The sequence below is a fragment of the Bos mutus genome, chromosome 24, assembly GCF_027580195.1.
Source record: "Bos mutus isolate GX-2022 chromosome 24, NWIPB_WYAK_1.1, whole genome shotgun sequence".
Taxonomy (NCBI): Eukaryota; Metazoa; Chordata; class Mammalia; order Artiodactyla; family Bovidae; genus Bos; species Bos mutus.
In genome coordinates this window covers 41,525,568-41,545,433 of record NC_091640.1, presented here as the reverse complement: position 1 = coordinate 41,545,433, position 19,866 = coordinate 41,525,568, and the positions used below count along the sequence as shown (strand labels likewise).

At 38.9% G+C, this 19,866-nt stretch overlaps 1 protein-coding gene across 1 annotated transcript; it reads right to left on the bottom strand.

Annotated features, from left to right (window-relative positions):
* Positions 1 to 205: 205 nt before the first annotated feature.
* NDUFV2 (NADH:ubiquinone oxidoreductase core subunit V2) lies at positions 206 to 18,934 on the bottom strand. Its single transcript, XM_070362013.1, has 8 exons — positions 18,788 to 18,934; positions 14,682 to 14,747; positions 13,217 to 13,279; positions 13,013 to 13,129; positions 10,665 to 10,833; positions 9,267 to 9,376; positions 5,742 to 5,818; positions 206 to 360 (listed from the first exon to the last, which is right to left on the bottom strand). The coding sequence occupies exons 1-8, from the start codon at positions 18,839 to 18,841 to the stop codon at positions 267 to 269; spliced, it is 750 nt and encodes a 249-aa protein (XP_070218114.1). The 5' UTR covers positions 18,842 to 18,934; the 3' UTR covers positions 206 to 266.
* Positions 18,935 to 19,866: the final 932 nt, after the last annotated feature.

Genomic DNA, 19,866 nt, shown 5'->3' with positions numbered 1-19,866 from the left:
AAGATTTGGCTACGGCTAAAGATGGGAGAGCAAAATATACTTGAAATTTGACAGAATTTTTATTTCACAGTACCCTAATATTGATAAAAGTGAAGAGGCAGTTGAAAATGGTGCTCTGAAGTTCTGACATGATACTTAATAGCTGTAAGTTGCTAGGTTACAAGCAAGGTGTACACAGATGGAAATGAACAAGTAGTATAAAAAGTTTAGGTAGATAGGAGATTCATATTTTATTTTTCCACTGACATATTTACAGCGAATATAAATTAAAGGCCTGCTTGCACACCAAACCCAGGTCCTTTTGGTGGTTCAGTCAAAGAGGTAAGACCTCCAGCTGGCTCACAGGAGAAGCGTCCACTCCTGAAAGAAAAGTAACATTAAGCTGACTGCTAATGATTACCATTTATAATTGTTACCTCACAACAGCCCAGATAAGAAACTATTTCTCTCCCAAGAACTAGCATGGACTATTTAATGCAAACATCACTACTGCTGCAAGATTTTCACTTCCTAAATATGAAAACTGATATATAAAATATGAAATATGAAAAATATAAAAATAATCCTAATACTAGTTCTCACTCAGCAGTGAACATATATCAGTGGCTCATTAAATCTTTACAACAATGCCAAGAGACAAGGGACACTGGCCAGAGTGTTTTACAGACACAGAAACCAAGGCTGGGGTGAGTCAGCGTCTGCCCAGAGATGAAAGCTAAGAACTCAACCCCAGAGGACGTTTTCAAAAATCATGTTTTAATAAACTAGAGCATTACATTTATTCTTTTTATATTTGAATTTTATTTTGACTTGAGATCCATTGTCACAGGGAACACATACTTAATATACTATACTTGGAAACAGAAACTGAATTCTTTAAGAGATTTGAGGGTTTGGGAGGATGTCCCTTAGAAGCAGTGAAGATGAAATTAATTTGTATTGATGTTTTTAAAGGCTAAATTATTAGTATTTTTCAACAGTAGGCTCCAGATCAGGGTGGCTATCACAGCCACACAGAAAACAGGAACAGGTCCTCCTACAGTTCTATGAAGAGAGGCAGCAAGAGGTAGATGAACCTGTCCTCTTTTCACCCCCACACATACTTTCCCAGGTGATCTTTCAGGCTCAACCTCTGTCCTGTCTGACCTCTGCTGCTAGAGCCTCGCTCAGCACCTACTCCTGTTTCACCCTCCTATTCCCTGGCTTTGTTCATTTACCTTGTTCCTGCCACAGATTTCAGCTGAAGAACTTACTCAATTAAATCTTTTTATTCCCTCTGGCTTTGCCCTTCACATTCTGTCATCAATCTTACAAGTCTATTTTTAGAGCCCTAGAAAATCATTTGTTGAGGGGACAGGAAAATGACACCACATAATCATTTATAAGCTCTTTCAAGATATTATATTATATAATGCAAGTAACTAGTATAATAAAGAATACCTACAAAGTCAGAAATCAGTTAATATATCTGCATTATAGGTTTACTATGAAAACCAAATACAAAAGCAGTCACTACACTATCTGTTAGAGCCTAAAATTAAAGTTGTAGGGTAAGTGGCAAAATGCTATAAAAACAGTATTTTGCTTTGTAATTTTTTTTAATGTTAACTGGTAGCAACCCCCTCTAGTATTCTTGCCTGGAGAATTCCATGGACAGAAGAGGAATCTGGTGGGCTATAGTCTATGGGGCCACAAAGAGTCAGCCACAACTGAGCAGGCTCACTTGCTGCTCTTGACTACCAGTAAAACAATAAATTAATTCACTTTGAGGGACCTTTCTTCTCCTTACTATGTTCCTTCTTGTGGAAGACGTTTTCTGTACCCCAAAGAATTCTGTAAAATTTAAAATATCTTTTTAAAACTAAATATGAAGAATTCAAGTTGGATTTAAAATTAGTTTCAGATAATCCATACTAAAAAACAACCTCTATTCATCAGTAATTTGAAAGCAGGGTTAGATGTTATGTTCAATACTTTAAAAACAATCCCTAGCACACAAATATTTATAAATGTCAAAAGAAGGAATATTATATTACCATCAGTTTAGCATTTTCTTTCTAGCCATCATTTACCAAAATAAAAACAGTTCTGAACCACAGAGACAGTTATCTTTACCAGTTCTGGCCAGAGTATACATGATAGCAGGGCTCAAAAGTCAGTTACCACAGAACCAGTTTTGCACCTCTGTCAAATATTAAGGCAGAGCACTTTATTATAAAAATACTAATAAGAAGTAGCCAGATTTGGATAATTTAAAGAATAACTATAGCTGTATTTTGATTACTGCCATTTTATTCACTTAAAAAATTTTGGGCTGCACCACGTGGCATGTGCGATCTTAGTTCCCACGCACCATGTCCCTGCAGTGGAAGTGCAGAGTCCTAACCATTGGACAGCCGGGGAATTCCCTATCTCAACTTTTTAAATAAGAGGTAATAAGAAGGAAGTAAAAATAGATTGAGAAACCAGTAATTCTAAAGTCTTTGGCTCAAATCTGGAACAATGTCAAAAACTCCCACTGAAGAACTATTTAAAATTACTAATAAGCAACATCCCTATTATTAGATGTCGAAAATGCTTAACTGTGCTACTTAGTTCCTGTTTATTAATGTTCAAATACAATGTTACAGTACCCCCTGGATTAAAAACAAACTCTAATTTTACCCCTGGTAATCTCATCCAGGGGCTTCCCTGGTGGCTCAGACTATAAAGAATCTGCCTACAGTCCAGGAGACCCAGGTTCAATCCTGGACAGAGGAGTCTGGTGGGCTAGTCCCTGGGGTCGCAGAGTTGGACACAACTGAGCAACTAACACACACAATCTCATCCAGACTTACAACTTTAAATGCCATCTATTAATATAATAACTTGGAGAAGGCAATGGCACCCCACTCCAGTACTCTTGCCTGGAAAATCCCATGGATGGAGTAGCCTGGTAGGCTGCAGACCATGGGGTCGCGAAGAGTCGGACATGACTGAGTGACTTCACTTTCACTTTTCACTTTCATGCACTGGAGAAGGAAATGGCAACCCACTCCAGCGTTCTTGCCCAGGGACGGAGGAGCCTGGTGGGCCGCTGTCTATGGGGTCGCACAGAGTTGGACACGACTGAAGCGACTTGTCAGCAGCAGCAGCAATACAATAACTAACAAATCCCAATGTGTATTTCCAGCCCTAATGTATTCCCTAAATTCCAAGCTTGTATCTACCTTTTAGCCACTCTACCATGAATGTCTAAGTAGGCATCTCAAACATGCTAAGTAGCACATCTAAAACAAAGTGACTTTTCTTCCCCAAATTTGCCCTACCTCAAATCTTCTTTAGTTAAAGGAATCAGAGGTACTCATACTAAAAAGTCAGGAAGCATTCATAATTCCTCTGTCCCACAACATCCATTAAATTTTAAACTATTTTTTACACAGCAACTAGGATGATACTTTTAACAAGATCACGCCTATCATTCCCTGCTGAAAACACTCAACAGTTTTTTATACTGAGGATTCAACCCAAATTGCTTACCTGGGTCTCTACCTCTGACCTCTTCCTCCCTCATCACCTCACTTCAACCATAATGTCGTCTTACCTTTCCTCCAGGACCTTAACACATCTTTCCCCTCTAAAACATTGTTCCTCCAGATTTTTACATGATTCCTTTGGGCTTATTCAGGTCATTAACTTACCACCTAAGAAAGGCCTCCCCTGACTAAATTTACCTCCAATCATTCTCCCAGCATTTATTACTCAGATATTACACCAATTAAAGGACTTCCCTGGTGGCTCAGACGGTAAGGCGTCTGCCTACAATGTGGGACTCCCGGATTCAATCCCTGGGTTGGGGAGATCCCCTGGAGAAGGGAATGGCAACCCACTCCAGTATTCTTGCCTGGAGAATCCCATGGACAGAGGAGCCTGGTGGGCTACGGTCCATGCGGTCACAAAGAGTCGGACACGAATGAGCAACTAAATTTTCACTTTACACCAGTTGTCTTCATCACTAGAATATAAAATATATGACGACTTTACCTTGTTCATAATTTGTACACACAACCTAAGATATAGTGACTGGCACACAGCACGTATCCAGAAATATTTGTGAAACAAATGCTGAGGGAATGCAATAAAGTAGACAAAGCAAGAGAAATACTGTAATGTGAAATGCAAGAGGCTGCACTTCAGCAGCTTCCATAATGGAGACTGATTCTTCAAAGTGGAAATGTTTTATTCCTCAAAATATTTTCAGTGTAGCCCAAGAAAGTGAGGAAGCAGGAAGAGAATGCCAAGCCTCTTTTAAGTAAATTCATTTCAAGTGTTGAAAGAACAGTGTGTTTTTTAGGGGCCAGCTTGCCTTTGCTAAACTTAAGTTATCCTGAACTGACCTCTTTTTCTCATTGTATGTTAGTTGTTTAGTCATGTCCAACTCTATGTGACCCCATGAACTATAGCCCACCAGGATCCTCTGTCATGGGATTCTCCAGGCAAGAATACTGGAGTGAGTTGCCATTCCCTTCTCCAGGGGATCCTCCCACCTAGGGATCAAACCCGGTTCTTCTGCATTGCAGGTAGATTCTTTACCATCTGAGCCACAAGGGAAGTCCCTTTTTCTTACTAGGTAGGGTCAGTTGTCAGCCAGAACACTGAGGGAGTACTTCCAGCAGACCACAAAACCATGCACAGCCTCTTGACCTAGTAATTCAACCTCAGAGAATTGTTGTTTACAACAAAAAGTAGGAAAATATATTTTAATACAGTGTCATAAAGGTCACATCATAGTTGTCTCAATATATCAGAATACTATATGGCCTTTAAAACCTACAAATATATTGAGACAAGGAAAATTTCATGACATAAGCAGAAAAAAAATACAAAGGGAATACGACTATTAAACTATGCAAACATTGCTAGTATTAAGAGAGAATTTTAAGTAATGTGAACACTTAGATAAGGAATAGGAGTTTGTTTGGAAGCAAAAGTTCAGGGTGAAAACAGAAAGGAATAATTAGAATAACATAACCTGGATAAACAATGTTTAAGTTGAAAAAGATCTAGATATTCTAACTGATTGTAAGCACAATGTAATGGTATAATGATGTGAGGTAAGAATTGATGTAATTAGACTGCATTATTATAAGCATGATGTCTGGAATAAAGATGACAGTCCCACAGTGTTCTACATGCTGAGTATGTATCTCAAATACTGTGATTAGGCCAAGTATCACATTAAGAAAGTCATCAGCCAACTAGAAGACATACAAAGGAGGGAGACCAAAACTATGCCATGTAAGGAAAAACAACGAAATAACTGTGGATATTAAGATATGAGAAAAGAGATGAGGAAGATGACATAGCTGTTTCGAGTAACTAAAGATCTGTCATTTGGAAGAGGTCTAAAAATTATCCTGTGTTTGTTCAAAGGAGAGAATCTTGGGACCTCTATGTGGAAAAGAAGAAGACAGACATTGAGTCAAATTCTGGCAGCATGAACTTTTAAACAACGAAATAGGTTTCTATTTGTAGTAAATCTGCCTTCTTTATAAATATCCAGGTATATACCAGATGATTGTCTGACAGGGTTTTAGAGAGGGTAAAAAAATCATTTCTTTAAATGACAAGTTGGTTTAGACAGCATTCAAGGCTCCTGAAAACTCTGAAAGACTTACAGTATAAAATTTTTTAAGTTTACATGAAAGACTAACTTAGGTTAAGCCATTAAAATTTATTAAAAAGAAATAAAAAAAAAATACCTCGGCCCAGGTTTTGGGATTTTGCCAGCCTTCAGTTCATCAATAATTTCTTCAATATCTTTAGGTGTCAGATCCTCCTAGGAAAAAAACATAAAACAGTCATATTAAAATTACATCCTACTACTAAAATCAGTGTGAATCCCTAGTATCAGTTTCTTATTGTCTGTCCCAGTTCACGAGTTACTTACCAAGGCAGCACACCTGAGTAACTCTTAGACATAGCCTGTCCTGCCAGATGCAATCGCAGTAGGAGCTACAGCTGAAGGGGCAGCACAAAGCGCGGTGCTCTGAGGGGGACAGTTCTGCATTTGAGCTCAAGTTCCAGCACTTACTAGCCAATCTTAGAGAAATTACTCAGCTTCCCCAAATTTGTTTCTTCATTTCTCAACTGACTTCAGAGTGTTTTGAGGTTTAAAAGCGAAAATACATAAAATAGAACACAGGCATGCACATGCTCAACAAATGCTATATCCCTGAAGAATCGGTGAGATGCACTGGCATTCATAAACAGTACATGCCTAGTATCTATCGCTAAGCTAAATACCTAATACTCTAGTGATATCTTCTTGATTTCACAGGTGAAATTCAACCTGTTTCAAACTCCACTTAATTTTCCAAGGGAAAAGTAATTTGGGACATATTTATTTAAAAAATTCTGACTGTCCAATCCCCATTTCAACCACAGTAGCTTTGTATTTTGTACACTGTACACCTGTGTAAAATTCTGACCTCAAGAAAGGATTGTTATTTAAATAATAAATACAATTAAAACACACAGACACACTCCTAACCCTGGCTACGTGATAGGTTTAGTCAAAACAGAACAGGGCAAGATTAAAATAAGAGGAAAATGCCTAAACTACGTTATATCCCCTCTACCCCTCTATTAAGTCCTTAAGATGTTTTGAGGCCTCTGGTACTAGAATAGAGAATCATGCTTCCACACAGTGTCTTCAGTGCCTTGCCATACAGAAGCCCTTTAACAGATGATAAACATTTATAGAAATAAAAACTGCTTAGAGTTCAAAAGATGCTCAGAACCTCAAAACTGTAAGGAATCTTTAAACTCATCTAGTGATTTTTATCCCTCACAACTCTTTACTATGAAAATTTGAAAAGTATACATGAATAATCATGAATGAAAGTCACCCATTTGTGTCCAACTCTTTGAGACCCATAGACTGTACAGTCCATGGAATTCTCCAGGCCAGAATACTGGGGTGGGTAGCCTTTCCCTTCTCCAGGGGATCTTCCCAACCCAGGGATCGAACCCAGGTCTCCCGCATTGCAGGAAGATTCTTTACCAGCTGAGTCATGAGGGAGGCCCACATGAATAATCATATTTCTTGTCATATCTGAATTATGTACAATATGCCTCTGGTTTTGTGTTTGTACTGTACCATTTAAAAGCAAGCTACAGATATCATGACACTTTACCTTAATAACCACAGCAGGCATCTCCTAAGAACTTTTTTTTTTGGCCATGCCACGTGACTTATGGGATCTTGGTTCCCTGACTAGGGATTGTACTTGGGCCACAACAGTGAAAATGTGGAGCTTTAACCACTGGACCACCATGGAACTCCCAGAATATTCTTAAATGTTCTTAAATAAAACAATGCGATTATCACACCCAATTAACAATAATTCCTTAATAAAATCAAATGTCAAGACCATATTCAAATCTACCCAACCATCCTCAAAATGTATATTTTTTCCCTAATTGGTAGCCATTCAAAGTTTATGTGACTATTTCATTTTATCCACCAGTCAACTGAGACCCATAAAAGTTACCTGCCTTACCAAAGACCAACCACGACTAGCTGCAAGAAGCTCTTGCATAAACCCATGGTCTACTATATTTAAACTTACAGTGCTTCATACAAAGCCTTGACTGTCTAATTCCTGCTTAAATTAAGATTGTCCTGATTATGAGTAAATGGCAGAAATGTAGGAAAGGGAAAGTTATTGCCATATTTTTAAAAGGTATTTTTTTAACATATGAGAAAGAGGGGGTAAGAAATTTGAATCACCATCATTAAAATGAAGAAAATCCCTATAGGTAATAGAAGTATCCTAGAAAGGTAAAATGCCAAAGAAGTCCAATTTCATGTTCATTTAAAATAAAATCATAGATTTCCATTTCAGGCATGGCAGGCTAGCTATCCTGACTGAATGTCCTGCTGTTAACAACTATAAATGCTGAATAAAATGAAAAACAAAAATTTTAAAATTTTATTAAGACATTGACAAGGAAAAAGTACTCAGAGGTCCAAAACTCAATGAAAACTTTAGGGAGACAAGTGGAACACCAAACAAACTTGGCTTCAGGGTGTCACAGCCTACAGGGGCAAGGTACAAAGTCACGGGCACAGGAGGGCATCCAAACCACACAAAGTGGAGACACCCAAAGGGTATATTCTCAATATAAAGGAAACCAGAAATTAAAACTGCCCTCAAAACACCCTGCTAGTCTGGAACCTTACACTTCAGGGGAAGAAGAGGAAGGATATAAGGAGAGGAGATTTCTTTTGGGCCAGTAGTATTTCCAAGAGCAAGAGAGAAGTAACATCAACTTCTGGAAGAATCTACTTTCAACACGGGCCTAAAAGAATTTCCATAAAGAAACTTCTAAGAGTTATGAGCTAACAAGATATTATGAATGAAAACCATGATATAATTAGGGTAGCAAGCAATTAAAAAAGATAACTAGAAAATGCCACACACCTGGATATTAACACCTCTAAAAAAAAATAGGTCAAAGGAATAAAATTACAAAACTTTAAAATATTTAGAACTAAATGATAAAAATATTACTTATCAAAACTTGTGAGATCCAGCTAAAGCAAATTTTAGAGAAAGGTATGATACCATCTCTGTAAAATTTTTAAAAGACACAACAAAGTATGATTACCATGCCTGGATACATAGATTTTGAAAGTTTAAAAAACACATACAGGAAGAGTACATACTAAATTTATGATAGTGATTATCTCTGGGAATGAAAGGAAAGGAACAGGATTTTGAATGGGGGTAGGGGAGGTTTACCCTCAGGTATAGCTTATTTCTATGTCATGGCAACCCACTCCAGTATTCTTGCCTGGAGAATCCCATGGACAGAGGAGCCTAGAGGGCTATAGTTCATGGGGTCAAGCACAGTACATGTATAATAACAATGATAAAAATTATAATACCTGAAGCACATGTGGCAAAATGTTATTTGTTAAGCTGTGGTGTTTATTTTTTGTATTTAAGTTTTTGTTATTTAAAAGTTTTTAAAATGTATCCTGGAGTTAAATGCAAAAATGTTTAATGATGATAACTTTTTTTTGGATGACAATTTTTGAAAAATGTTCTGGTGGACAATAATGAGGAAGCTAAAACTGACATATTTTTATTAATAATTATTTGATTTTTAATAAAGTTTGAAACCACAAAAAAAACTTCAATATTTATACCAACAGGAAATCAAGTATTTTAAATATAATGTCATACAAGTTTAATTTACATTAAGTAAATACTCACATAGTAGTTGTCATTTATTTGAACCATTGGTGCATTTACACAGGCCCCTAAACATTCAACTTCTATAAGAGTGAAAAGTTTGTCAGGTGTAGTCTCTCCAACCTTTATTCCTAAAAGTGTAAATAAGCACTGTAAGGATCAGATAATATTTTAATTGCAACACAGTTTAAGGAAAAAACAAAATCAACCCATTACAGAGGCATGTAAAAAGTATTTAAGAGCACTGAATTTCTTAAATTAAACAAACTCTGTATAATTAGTATAGAACATTCAAGGATTTCTTAAGTGGACCTGTTCCTTTCTCAAACAGTCAAATTTCAAGGGCCTTATCTCTAGTGTTTATTGTTACATAACAGTGTATCAGACCATATAAATTTTGATCATTGATAATTAACCTACTATTGTATTGTAGCTATACAATCAGACTGGGGAAGACTCAGAAAACAGTTAATGTCAAAGATCATTAAGAATGTGAGGATAGTAAGTACTCTCAAATCTTTAGGGAAGGCATTTTGATAAAATCTGACCCGGGAAGTCTACATTTTGGAAACACCTTCGTGCACTTGGACAAGTATGCAAAGAGATGCATACGTGAAAGTAACTGCAGCATAATTTAACTTACATAGAAAATGAGGCAGACATACATATTATCATAGTCCAAATCAAGTGCAAAAAAGCAAACAGACATATTACATTCAACAATGAAAATAATTAAAACATTAGCTCTTAATCTGATATACCCAACTGTCATCACAAATTTACCTCAGAGGTACTGTCGTCACAAAACTGTACCTTAGAGGTCGGGGGATGGAATTTTAAGCAGACTTCAGCCTCTGTTTTATATACTTTAATACTGTCCAGCTATTTTTACAACATGCAAGTACTTTATATTCAGTAACAATAAGATTAAGAAACACCTCCTTTTACTTCATTTGATATGTATAGTGATAAACGTGACAATGGCAATTTGCCCCTGTAGTAACATCTTCTTCCACACTTCCCTTCCTGAAGCATTCTTCCTGTTTCAAATCTTATTTGTTCCAAGCCTTGTTTAGAAGAATGAGGATAATACAGTCACTTCACGTGCCACATGCTATCACACAATGAGTGAAACTTACTTTTCTAAGCAACGAACACTTTAAAATTTTAAGAAGCTTTTAAAACATACTCAGTGATTACGAAAGAAAATATGAAAACTCAGCTTTGAGAATGAAAACTAAAGAATACAGAATAGGAAGAAATAATGGTGGGCAAACACAGTAAGACAAAAATTTACTCATCAAGTACAGATATGATATGTAATGATAGTAAAAGTTGGAAAATTTAGGTAGAAAGAGGTCACATTTCAAAAGACAAATCTATTTTTTATAAACATTATAAATATACTGTGCCCCATACCAAGTTTTTTCTGAATGGCTTCCAGTATGCTGTCAGAGTTTCGGAGCATGCAAGGTGTGGTAGTGCAGACTTGAATGTGATACTTTCCAACAGGCTTTCGATTATACATTGTATAAAAAGTTGCTACTTCATACACTCTCATTGGAGGTACTTGTAAAATTTCTGCAACCTAAAATATTTTAATAATACGGTTACAATGTTTATTAATTGAGTTTTAGATATGTCATAAAAAACAATTTCAATACTGCTTCAATTTGGTTAAAACCAAAAAAGTTCTTTAGAAGCAGAAACTACATCTGTATTTGATATCTGCGAGGCTTAAGTCCTTCAATTTTGACACTTAAAAATCACACACATATCCAGGTCTTGACATGAAAAAAGAACTCGTTAAATGGCATTTCAAATAACGACAAATATATTAAACTTTTTCTTATCAGGGATTCTAAAGGAAATGTATTCTCAAAAGACATCCAACCCTGGGCTCGTAGCTATGTTGAATCTAATTCTGTGGTACTAAATCAGGCTTACACCTCTGAACCTGGGGAACTCTCTCAAAATATACAAGCTGGCATCCACTCAATGGGATAATTGTAAGGCCCTGGTGTCTAACTAAAATAGTTCTCCTGAGCTGCTGTTGTGTACCTCCCTATACCTTGGTGATGGTTAAGTAACAATGCATGGGCCTCTGGATATTGTTTTTGTTGTAAGGTTGGGCTTTTCTTGGAGGGGAAAGGGCAGTAACATTAAAAGTCTCAAAGTGGAAAGAATTTTGATTGTATTCTCTGTATGCTATTTCTTCCTCTCGTGTACATACACATCCAGTTCTACATAGAATAGGACAATATTTTTAAAACATTTTTCACATTGGTTTCTCATTTATTTTGCTCTGCTAAGCTTGACACTCAGCAAGACTTTCAACAAGCTTACCATTATCAAAAACATAAATTTTTCAAAACAAAGTTATTTATGATTAGAAACACACCTAAATTATCACTAAGGAAGTTGGCTGTTATAAAAATAATGAGGAATTTAGAAATGCCCCCAAACATTTATTTATTGAAATAAAAAAGCACTTATGTTTACTAAGTATATTACTAACCAAACTTGCTTTATAACATTTTTCATAATCAAAACAAATCAACAAGGGTCCATAACACTGTTAGAGTACCGTGCCAAGTAAATAAGAGATCGATGAACTCTTATCTAAAATTTGCATCCAGGATTCCATTAGATAAACTGAGGACATTCCTAGACTCTAAGAAAGACTCTTAAGACATTCCCCTTGTCACAATGAGAAAGTGACAAGGGGAATGAAGCAGAGCAGAATTTCTGCAGAAGTCAGTCAAGTACAAACTGCACAGAATTAGAGATGAGTCAGCCCCAGCTCTACCACTTAGAAATAATAATATATTAATTGGAAGACCTCTATCTAGTCCAGAATCATCACCACAGATGAGCAAGTCCAGAGAAAAATCAGATCTCTGAGCTCAAAGTAAAATATATTTTCCATTATATCAATGGAATAATAATCACACTGGCTTATTAGCCATGTGATTCTCGCAAGAATCAAATAATATATATGGCTTTGTATTACACTCATAAATGATACACTATAACATAATACCATACAAATGTAGTACATTAAAAGGATATGAATAAACTTATAATCTGGATTACTGCTGAAAACACTATTAGGAAAAAAATGAATCCTAAAATATGCGTGAATATACTAACTGTATTTAAATGGGTCACTCAAAAGATTTCCCTAGGTTGTTGATTCCAAGCTGCCATAATCAAATGTCACAAATACCATGTATTATAAGGATTTTAATTAAAGCCTGAGGCCAAAAATGCAAAGTATTAAAAAGATTCACATTAGCTGTGAGATCTTTTTCTCTGCAATTCTAGTATTTAAACAGTACATTCCTTTTCAGAATATCCTGACAGCAAATTATACATATTTGGGATCTTTTTTTCCCTCTCAAAGACAGAAAAAAAGCCTCTTTCACTCTAATGCCCTTACTATTTCTTGCAAGGATAAAAAGCTCCACCCTTTCAGTTTTCTGCATTATTAAAGGAACCAACAGAAACATAAATATAATTTAGGGTATGAGATATAGAAATGATTTGTTATTGTTCAGTTGCTAAGTCGTATCCAACTCTTTGCAACCCCATGAACTACAGCACACCAGGGCTCTTTGTCCCTTACTATCTCCCCGAGTTTGCCCAATCCGGGAGAACTTCAAATTCCTGGATTATGACATTAATGACCGTCAAAGAAATTTCCACATAAGGAAGTTACTATACACAACCTCTCCTCTTTTTTAACTAACACAAAAATGAAGTACCTTGTTCATAGCAGAGATGGGCAGCCATCCATTCTGTCTCTGGGCTAAATCCAGAACTGGAAGCACAGCTGCTGCCTTATGCCCTTCTGGGTAGTTTTTCACAATGGCCTCTATCCTCTGTATCAGAGAAAAAGCACTTGTTTTTATATCTCTGGAAGATACTAAATATTCTGTAAGTTAATTATAATGTTAATTCAGTCATACCTTATAATTTTCTGGTGTGAAATCAAATGGAGTTTCTGGGTTATTCTCAGGAGTGTCTCTGTGCTACACAAAAGAAAAAAAACATTTCTCAAAATTATCAAAATTCCCTGAAAAGTATGAACAACTTTGTACCTTACTACTACTGATCATTTAATTTCTTCACTTTGATTCAAACATGATATACGTCAATCTATCCTTGCTTCAAAAGCAATGGCTAAACTAATTATTAACTACATATCTGATAAGTATGATTACCAAAATAATATTAGCAGAATTAAAAAATTTAAACATTTTCAAAATCACCCTTTGTAAGTTATAAAAAGTAGCTTTAGGATCAAAAACCAAAAAAAGTATAATGCAACTTGACGAGAGAATATGATCTTCTAACGTAGTATAATTACAAAAAATTACCGATTATTGGGAAGCCTTATGAAATTAAGACACAAAATTTTGAGCGTGACAATATGTACATTTTTCCAAAAGAATGTACCAGATTATCAAAGGGACCCACTATCTACTACAAAAGCACCATCTCTTCCCAACCAACAGAAACTAGCCCACAGATAGTTTTCCATAACAGAAACTAGCCAACAGCAAGCTTTATTTCTTCTCCAATAAGAGCAGGCCCTTTTCAAACACTGACAAGAAATAGCATGTCAACAGGAAATCAAATGAGTCACACTGAGATTAAAACTTACATCAATTAATGTTTTGTATACATGGTGAAACAGAACTGAATCCCTTGTCAGCTCTCAAAGTTCTGCTTTTTCAAGGACATGGAAAAGGAAACAAAGTTTCTTTGGACAATTATCTCAAATATTTTCAGATGAAGACAACAAAATGGAGAGCAGGACTCTACTTATTAACAGTATGGCTAACTCATTTATTAAGAATCAGCCTTAAAATAATTCATTTTCCAAAACTATACCATCAACTGAATCATCACACAACTCCACTAAACTGCCCTTAAACACTAGATTGATTTCTGAAAAATGTACCTTGTCACAGAAAGGGCATACTTAGTCTTTCTGAATTGTGCAATTGTGCAACCAATCAACATCTACCTGTAGTGAAACCCTGGAAACCAAAAACATGAAGGACAACTGCCAATGTATTTGCTGTATTACTGAAATCCGTGAGTTTCAAGCTGGTGCCATTTTGGGATTCCCCAATTTGCAGCCTCAGAATCTTCAGTCAGCCAACATAAATGATCTTGAAAAATCCACAGTATGACAAGAAATCAGGTTAAGGCTCACGGTTATTTCACCAAGGAATAATCTAAATTCTTAATCCCAGGGTGGCCCTGGTACTAATTTAACTTGAAATGCAGTGAATTCAATTAACTATATTTAAACTCCCACAAACTCCCACTCCAGCAAACACCAAAGATGTTGCTCTTTAAGATAGCTGTATTTAACCACACTTCAAGTCCTTTCATTCTGAAGAAATCTTAGTAATTACTTACCACAAATAAGGCTCCTCCAGCTCCATTCTGAACAGCTGTCTTATGCAGATTTCTTATATGTTTTCCCTAAAATTTTAAGAAAGTTCAGTAAATCAAATGCCTTATGAAATTTTAAGATCAGTAATTTAAAATAATAGGATCAACTTACAAAGTTACCACTCATGGTTGAGTGGTAAAGGAAATGCAGATTCAAAGGTAAGGTTTCTACCTTGCTTGCCTACAGTACCACACAATAGTCAATCGAAGAGCCAGAACCACAAGCTATATCTCCTACGTTCTTTTGCAGGCAATTGCAGAGCTAATGTACCATTAACTTGCTGCTTTTCACTTATGTCTGAATCAAATTGGATGCCAATTTTTATTCACTATGGATCTTCATAAACATGTTTCATTCTGTAAAAATGTATTGAACGTTACCCCCTTTTCAATCCTTCACTACTTTAGAAAATCCAGCCATAAAAGTATTAGTTCAGAAAGCTGCTCATAATTGACCATACTCAATTACTTTGGAAGGAATCCATTTGATTACTCTTTTTTTTTTTTCCTTTCAACATGAAGGCAAGTCCCAGTCTATCCCATGATGGGCAGCTAAAACTCCAAGAGAAAAACTACAGCCTTAATGTCTTAGGCTTCAAAATCACTGTGGATAGTGACTGCAGCCATGAAGTTAAAAGATGCCTGATGCTTGCAAGAAAAGGTACAACAAACCTAGACAACATAATAAAAAGCAGAGACATCACTGCCAACAAAGGTCTATATAGTCAAAGCTATGGTTTTTCCAATAGTCATGTACAGATATGAGAGGTGGACCACAGTGTAGGCTGAGCACCAAAGAATTGATCTTTTTAAACTGCAGTGTTGGAGAAGACGCTTGAGAGTCCCTTGGATAGCAAGGAGATCAAACCAGTCAATCCTAAAAAAAATCAACCCTGAATATTCACTGGAAGGACTGATCCTGAAGCTGAAGTTCCAATACTTCAGCCACCTGAGGCAGAGCTGACTCCCTGGAAAAGCCCCTGATGCTAGGAAAGATTGAGGGCAGGAGGAGGAGGAGGTGACAGGATGAGATGGCTGAATGTCATCACTGACTCAAGAGACATGAGTTAGAGCAAGCTCCGGGAGACGGTGATGGACAGGGAAGCCTGGCATGCTGTAGTCCATGGGGTCACTGAGTTGGACACAACTTAGCAACTGAACCACCACCACCACCACAGGAGGGGGATAGGCAAGTGGGAAATCCAGGAAAAGAAAAAGCCAGAAAGAAGCCTCCAGTTCTGTGACTGACTCCAGTCTAGCTACAAGAGCTGAACCGATATGTGAGCTGCTGCCCACAAGGGAGCCAGACTGCAGTCTGAGTCAAGTTAATAGCCTACCTGCAACAATAACTACAACAAAATACTCTTTGGAGGAAATTTTAAAAATTCATAACCTCTATGACCATCATTCACAATATCCAGGACACAATCCAAAAGTATTCAACACACAACAAAAAAGGAAACAACTCATTTTCAAGAAAAAAAGACAACCAGTGGAGATTACCAAATAATAATTTCAAAATGACTACAACAGTGCTTAAGGACATAAAAATATCTTCAATGAATGAAAAGACAGAAATAGAAACCATAAAAAAAGAACCAAATGAAAATTCTAAAACTGAAAACATAATCCATGAAAATGCCACAACCCTTTCACCTCTATGAAAGTAATTAGTGGCTTGGCAGTGAGGCAGCCATCAGTTGTAAAGTGATGTCAACAATAAAGAAAACGCTGGGCAATTTACTTAAGGAAAGATGGAAATAAGTCTATTCTGAGTAACTTTTGGCTCCATATTTCATAATTTTTAGGCAATTCTTGACAATCATTCAGTAAGTTATTACTGCACGGAAACGAAAAATAAAGTTCAAGGAGATTAAAAATTATGGCTCAAAGTCACACAGGTATCCTCCACTAGACACAGTACTAAATTCTGGATATTTTTTAATCAATGACAAGCTGAAAAAAGCCTGTGGCTGAAGAAATTGGCAGCTAGCTAATAAAGCTGCAATTATAACAAAATAAGCCATTTCTTTGAAAATGTAAATGATTCCCTTCAAAGTTTCTCTTTTAGGAAAGGAACTTCATTAGTGAAACCTCTTTACTCATATATTTCTGGACTTTTGCTAGGTCATCTGATATCCCAATATTTGTAAAAGATTAGAAGGGCCTGATTATATAAATTATAGAACATCTTCACAATAGCATATCATGCAGCATTAAAAATGACAGAATGTTTACTGACCAGGAAAGTTGCTCAAAATGTATAATGAGAAAAAACAGCCTACAAAAACAGTATGAACAATATGATCTAATTTTTTAAAATTCCGTAAGGTCTTTTCACTGCAGACATCGAAATGTTCACGTTTTGGTAATCTCCCGTTTGATAAAACTACGGGTGATTTTTATTTTTTGAACTTAAATCTATTTGCTGTTCCTAATATTATGCTTTTCTTATTTTGTCCTTTCCACCTAGAATACCCTCTCCCCAGTCCATCTGATCCCACCCCTAATCTATTCCTATTGCTTCTACGAAAAATTATACCACCTTCAAACCAAACTGGATGCTGTATTCATGAGTATCTCTAACACTGCACAGTTGATCCCTGAAGGATACTGAACCCCAGTATCCTAGGGGAGTATGCTAACTGGTTTGTGAGGTTCTTTTTTTGGTGGAGCTGGGGGCAGGGGTGGGAATGGGGCAGTCAGTGCTTGCTGGGGTCTCAGTTCCCTGACCAGGGATTGAACCTGGGCCACAGGCAGTGAAAGCCTGGAATCCTAATCACTAGATCACCAGGGAACTTTCTGTGAAACTTTTAAGTAGTAGAATATACGAACATAACAGTCAGATTCCAAATGAGGTTCCTCCATATACCCTGGTGGCTCAGTCCAGTCGGTAAACAATCTGCACGCAGAGCGGGAGACCCGGGTTCGATTCCTGGGATTGAGATCCCCTGGCAACCGACTCCAGTATTCTTGCCTGGAGAATCCCATGGACAGGAGCCTGGCTGGCTACAGTCCCTGGGGTTGCAATGAGTCGGACTCGACTGAGCGACTAAACCACCATATACTCTGGATCCTGCAGTAGTCTAGTATCTACTGTTGAGAAAAAAAAATACGTTTATAAAGTGGACCTGCTTAATACAAATCTGTTGGAGGATCAACTGAAACTTCACGTGTACGGTATTTACTACCTCAAGTTCCTACTGCATAAGACTATCAACTCCACACGAATAGGGGATGTCTAAATCCATAGCTTAACTGTAATATGGGGGAAATAACAGTATCAACCTCTTAAATGAGATTTCGAGTGTGAAGAGTTAACAGTGCTTGGCACACGGAAAGCAGTAGCGGAATGTTGTTCCCTGTCACCATTATTATCCCATTTTGTCACCTGGAGCCCAGCAGGTAAGAGTGCATCCTCAAGCGTTTATTGAGAGACCAAGTCTGCACACGGGAATATCCGAGGACACCAGGGACAAACGTAGAGGCCCAAAGTCCGGAGAAGGTGCGGTGCGGCCACCAGGCGAAACCGGAACTCACTTGCGAGCTGCTGGGCTCCCCCCACGCCCAGAGCCCCGCCGGCCCTTTCCCCTGGGAACCGGCCCCACCGTCCCAAGGCCCAGCCGGGGACGCCCCGCCGTCCCCCTCCTCATCTCTGGGCGCATACTGTTCAGTGAGCACGAACGAGCGTTTCGCCCGGGGACTCAAGTGTCCTTCCCCGAGTGAGACATGCTCGGAGGTCACGGGCGTCCGGCCCGAAGGACTCGGGCGCGGAGACACCCCACTCGGCCAACCTCCCCACAGCCACCGGGGGACCACGGGACGTCCCTCCGCGGAGCAGGACACCCGCGGCCGGCCACGCAAGGGTATCCTGGCGCCGCCCCCCAGCCTCCCGTCCAGGGGAGGCCTCGCTCCGCCGCCCCCCGGCCTCCCCGAAGACGGTGAAGGCCGCGGTGTCCTTGCCGCCGCCCGGGACCAGTCCCGGGCCCGGGCTCCCGCGTGCCCGCCGCTACAGGAGGCGCGGAGAGAGGCGGGGAGGGCGGCGTCCGCGTTCACTCGAGCCTCCTTACCCAGTGGGCGGCGAGGCCGGCCGCGCGGACCCGTAACGCCGCGGAGAGGAACATGGCTGGCCAAACTGCGGGCCTCCGGGCCTCGCCGGGGACGGTCCCGAGCGGTCGGCACGTACGGCGTGCGCGCCCCGAGCCCAGCCCGCGCGCCCAGGGCAGCGGGGGCGCGCGGGGACCGCTGGGGCCAGTGGGCGGAGACTTCCGGGCCCGGCCGGGGCGGGGCCCGCTGGCGCCCGGAAAGCGATCCGGCGGGCGGTGCTTGGGCTCCACATTTTGAAAGTAGTATCCAGGAACCTGGCTCTCCGCCGATCCGGGCTTATGGGGCGAGTTTCTCTCCTGGAGCCTTAAGAGGATTTAGCTGTCTCTCTTTTGATTGTACTTCTCTAGAAAAAGCTCCGTGGTAACCCATATCAGTCGTGTGTTACACATTGCAGAATTGAAGGCAACTGGGCTGCCTGCTCTCGGCTCCCGTTCTTCTGCTTTGAGGTGCGAGCCTTCGTGTTTAGGGGGAAATAATACGATAATAATATAGTCTAGACTTGGCTCCGGAGTCGCGGAGAGTGGGAGGTGGAAGGCAAGCTGGACGGCCCTGAGTGACGACTGCCGGGCTGCGTGGTAGTGCTCCCTGCTATTCTCGGTTCTTTGTACGTGTTAGAAATTTTCCATAATAAAACTTTCCATAAAGAAAAAAAGCCACTTCCTCCTTGCTGTTTGTCTGGTCATCTCTGGAAATTCCAGCAAATATGTGCTTGGTAACAGCTGTTCTGTGCCGAGCTCGTTTCCTGCAGTGGAGGGTTTACCCCGCCGCCTGCTTTGCTCCTGTGTCTCGCACCCACTCCCTTCCTTCTGCCCATTTTCTTCGCTGTAATAAACTTGTGAATGATTTCTGAACTTTCACATCAGAACAGGGACTTTTTAAAAACATATCCTTCATTAATTTTAAAACTCCAAAATATCCCTTTGCAACTCTATGAGTCATGTTTCACAAATGAGGGAATTCGAGTCACAGAGGGCTGCCAGCCAGTAGCTAGGAATAGACACCAAATGCCTTGGTTCCCATTCCTTTGCCTTATCTTTTATAT

Excerpts from the sequence above, each read along its gene's own strand:
- NDUFV2 (XM_070362013.1), bottom strand. The coding sequence starts at position 18,841 with ATGTTCCTCTCCGCGGCGTTACGGGTCCGCGCGGCCGGCCTCGCCGCC. Across the intron at positions 14,748-18,787 it reads CCGGCCTCGCCGCCCACTGG|GGAAAACATATAAGAAATCT; the intron begins GTAAGGAGGCTC and ends TTAAAATTTTAG. Across the intron at positions 9,377-10,664 it reads AGCCATTCAGAAAAAACTTG|GAATAAAGGTTGGAGAGACT; the intron begins GTATGGGGCACA and ends TTACACTTTTAG.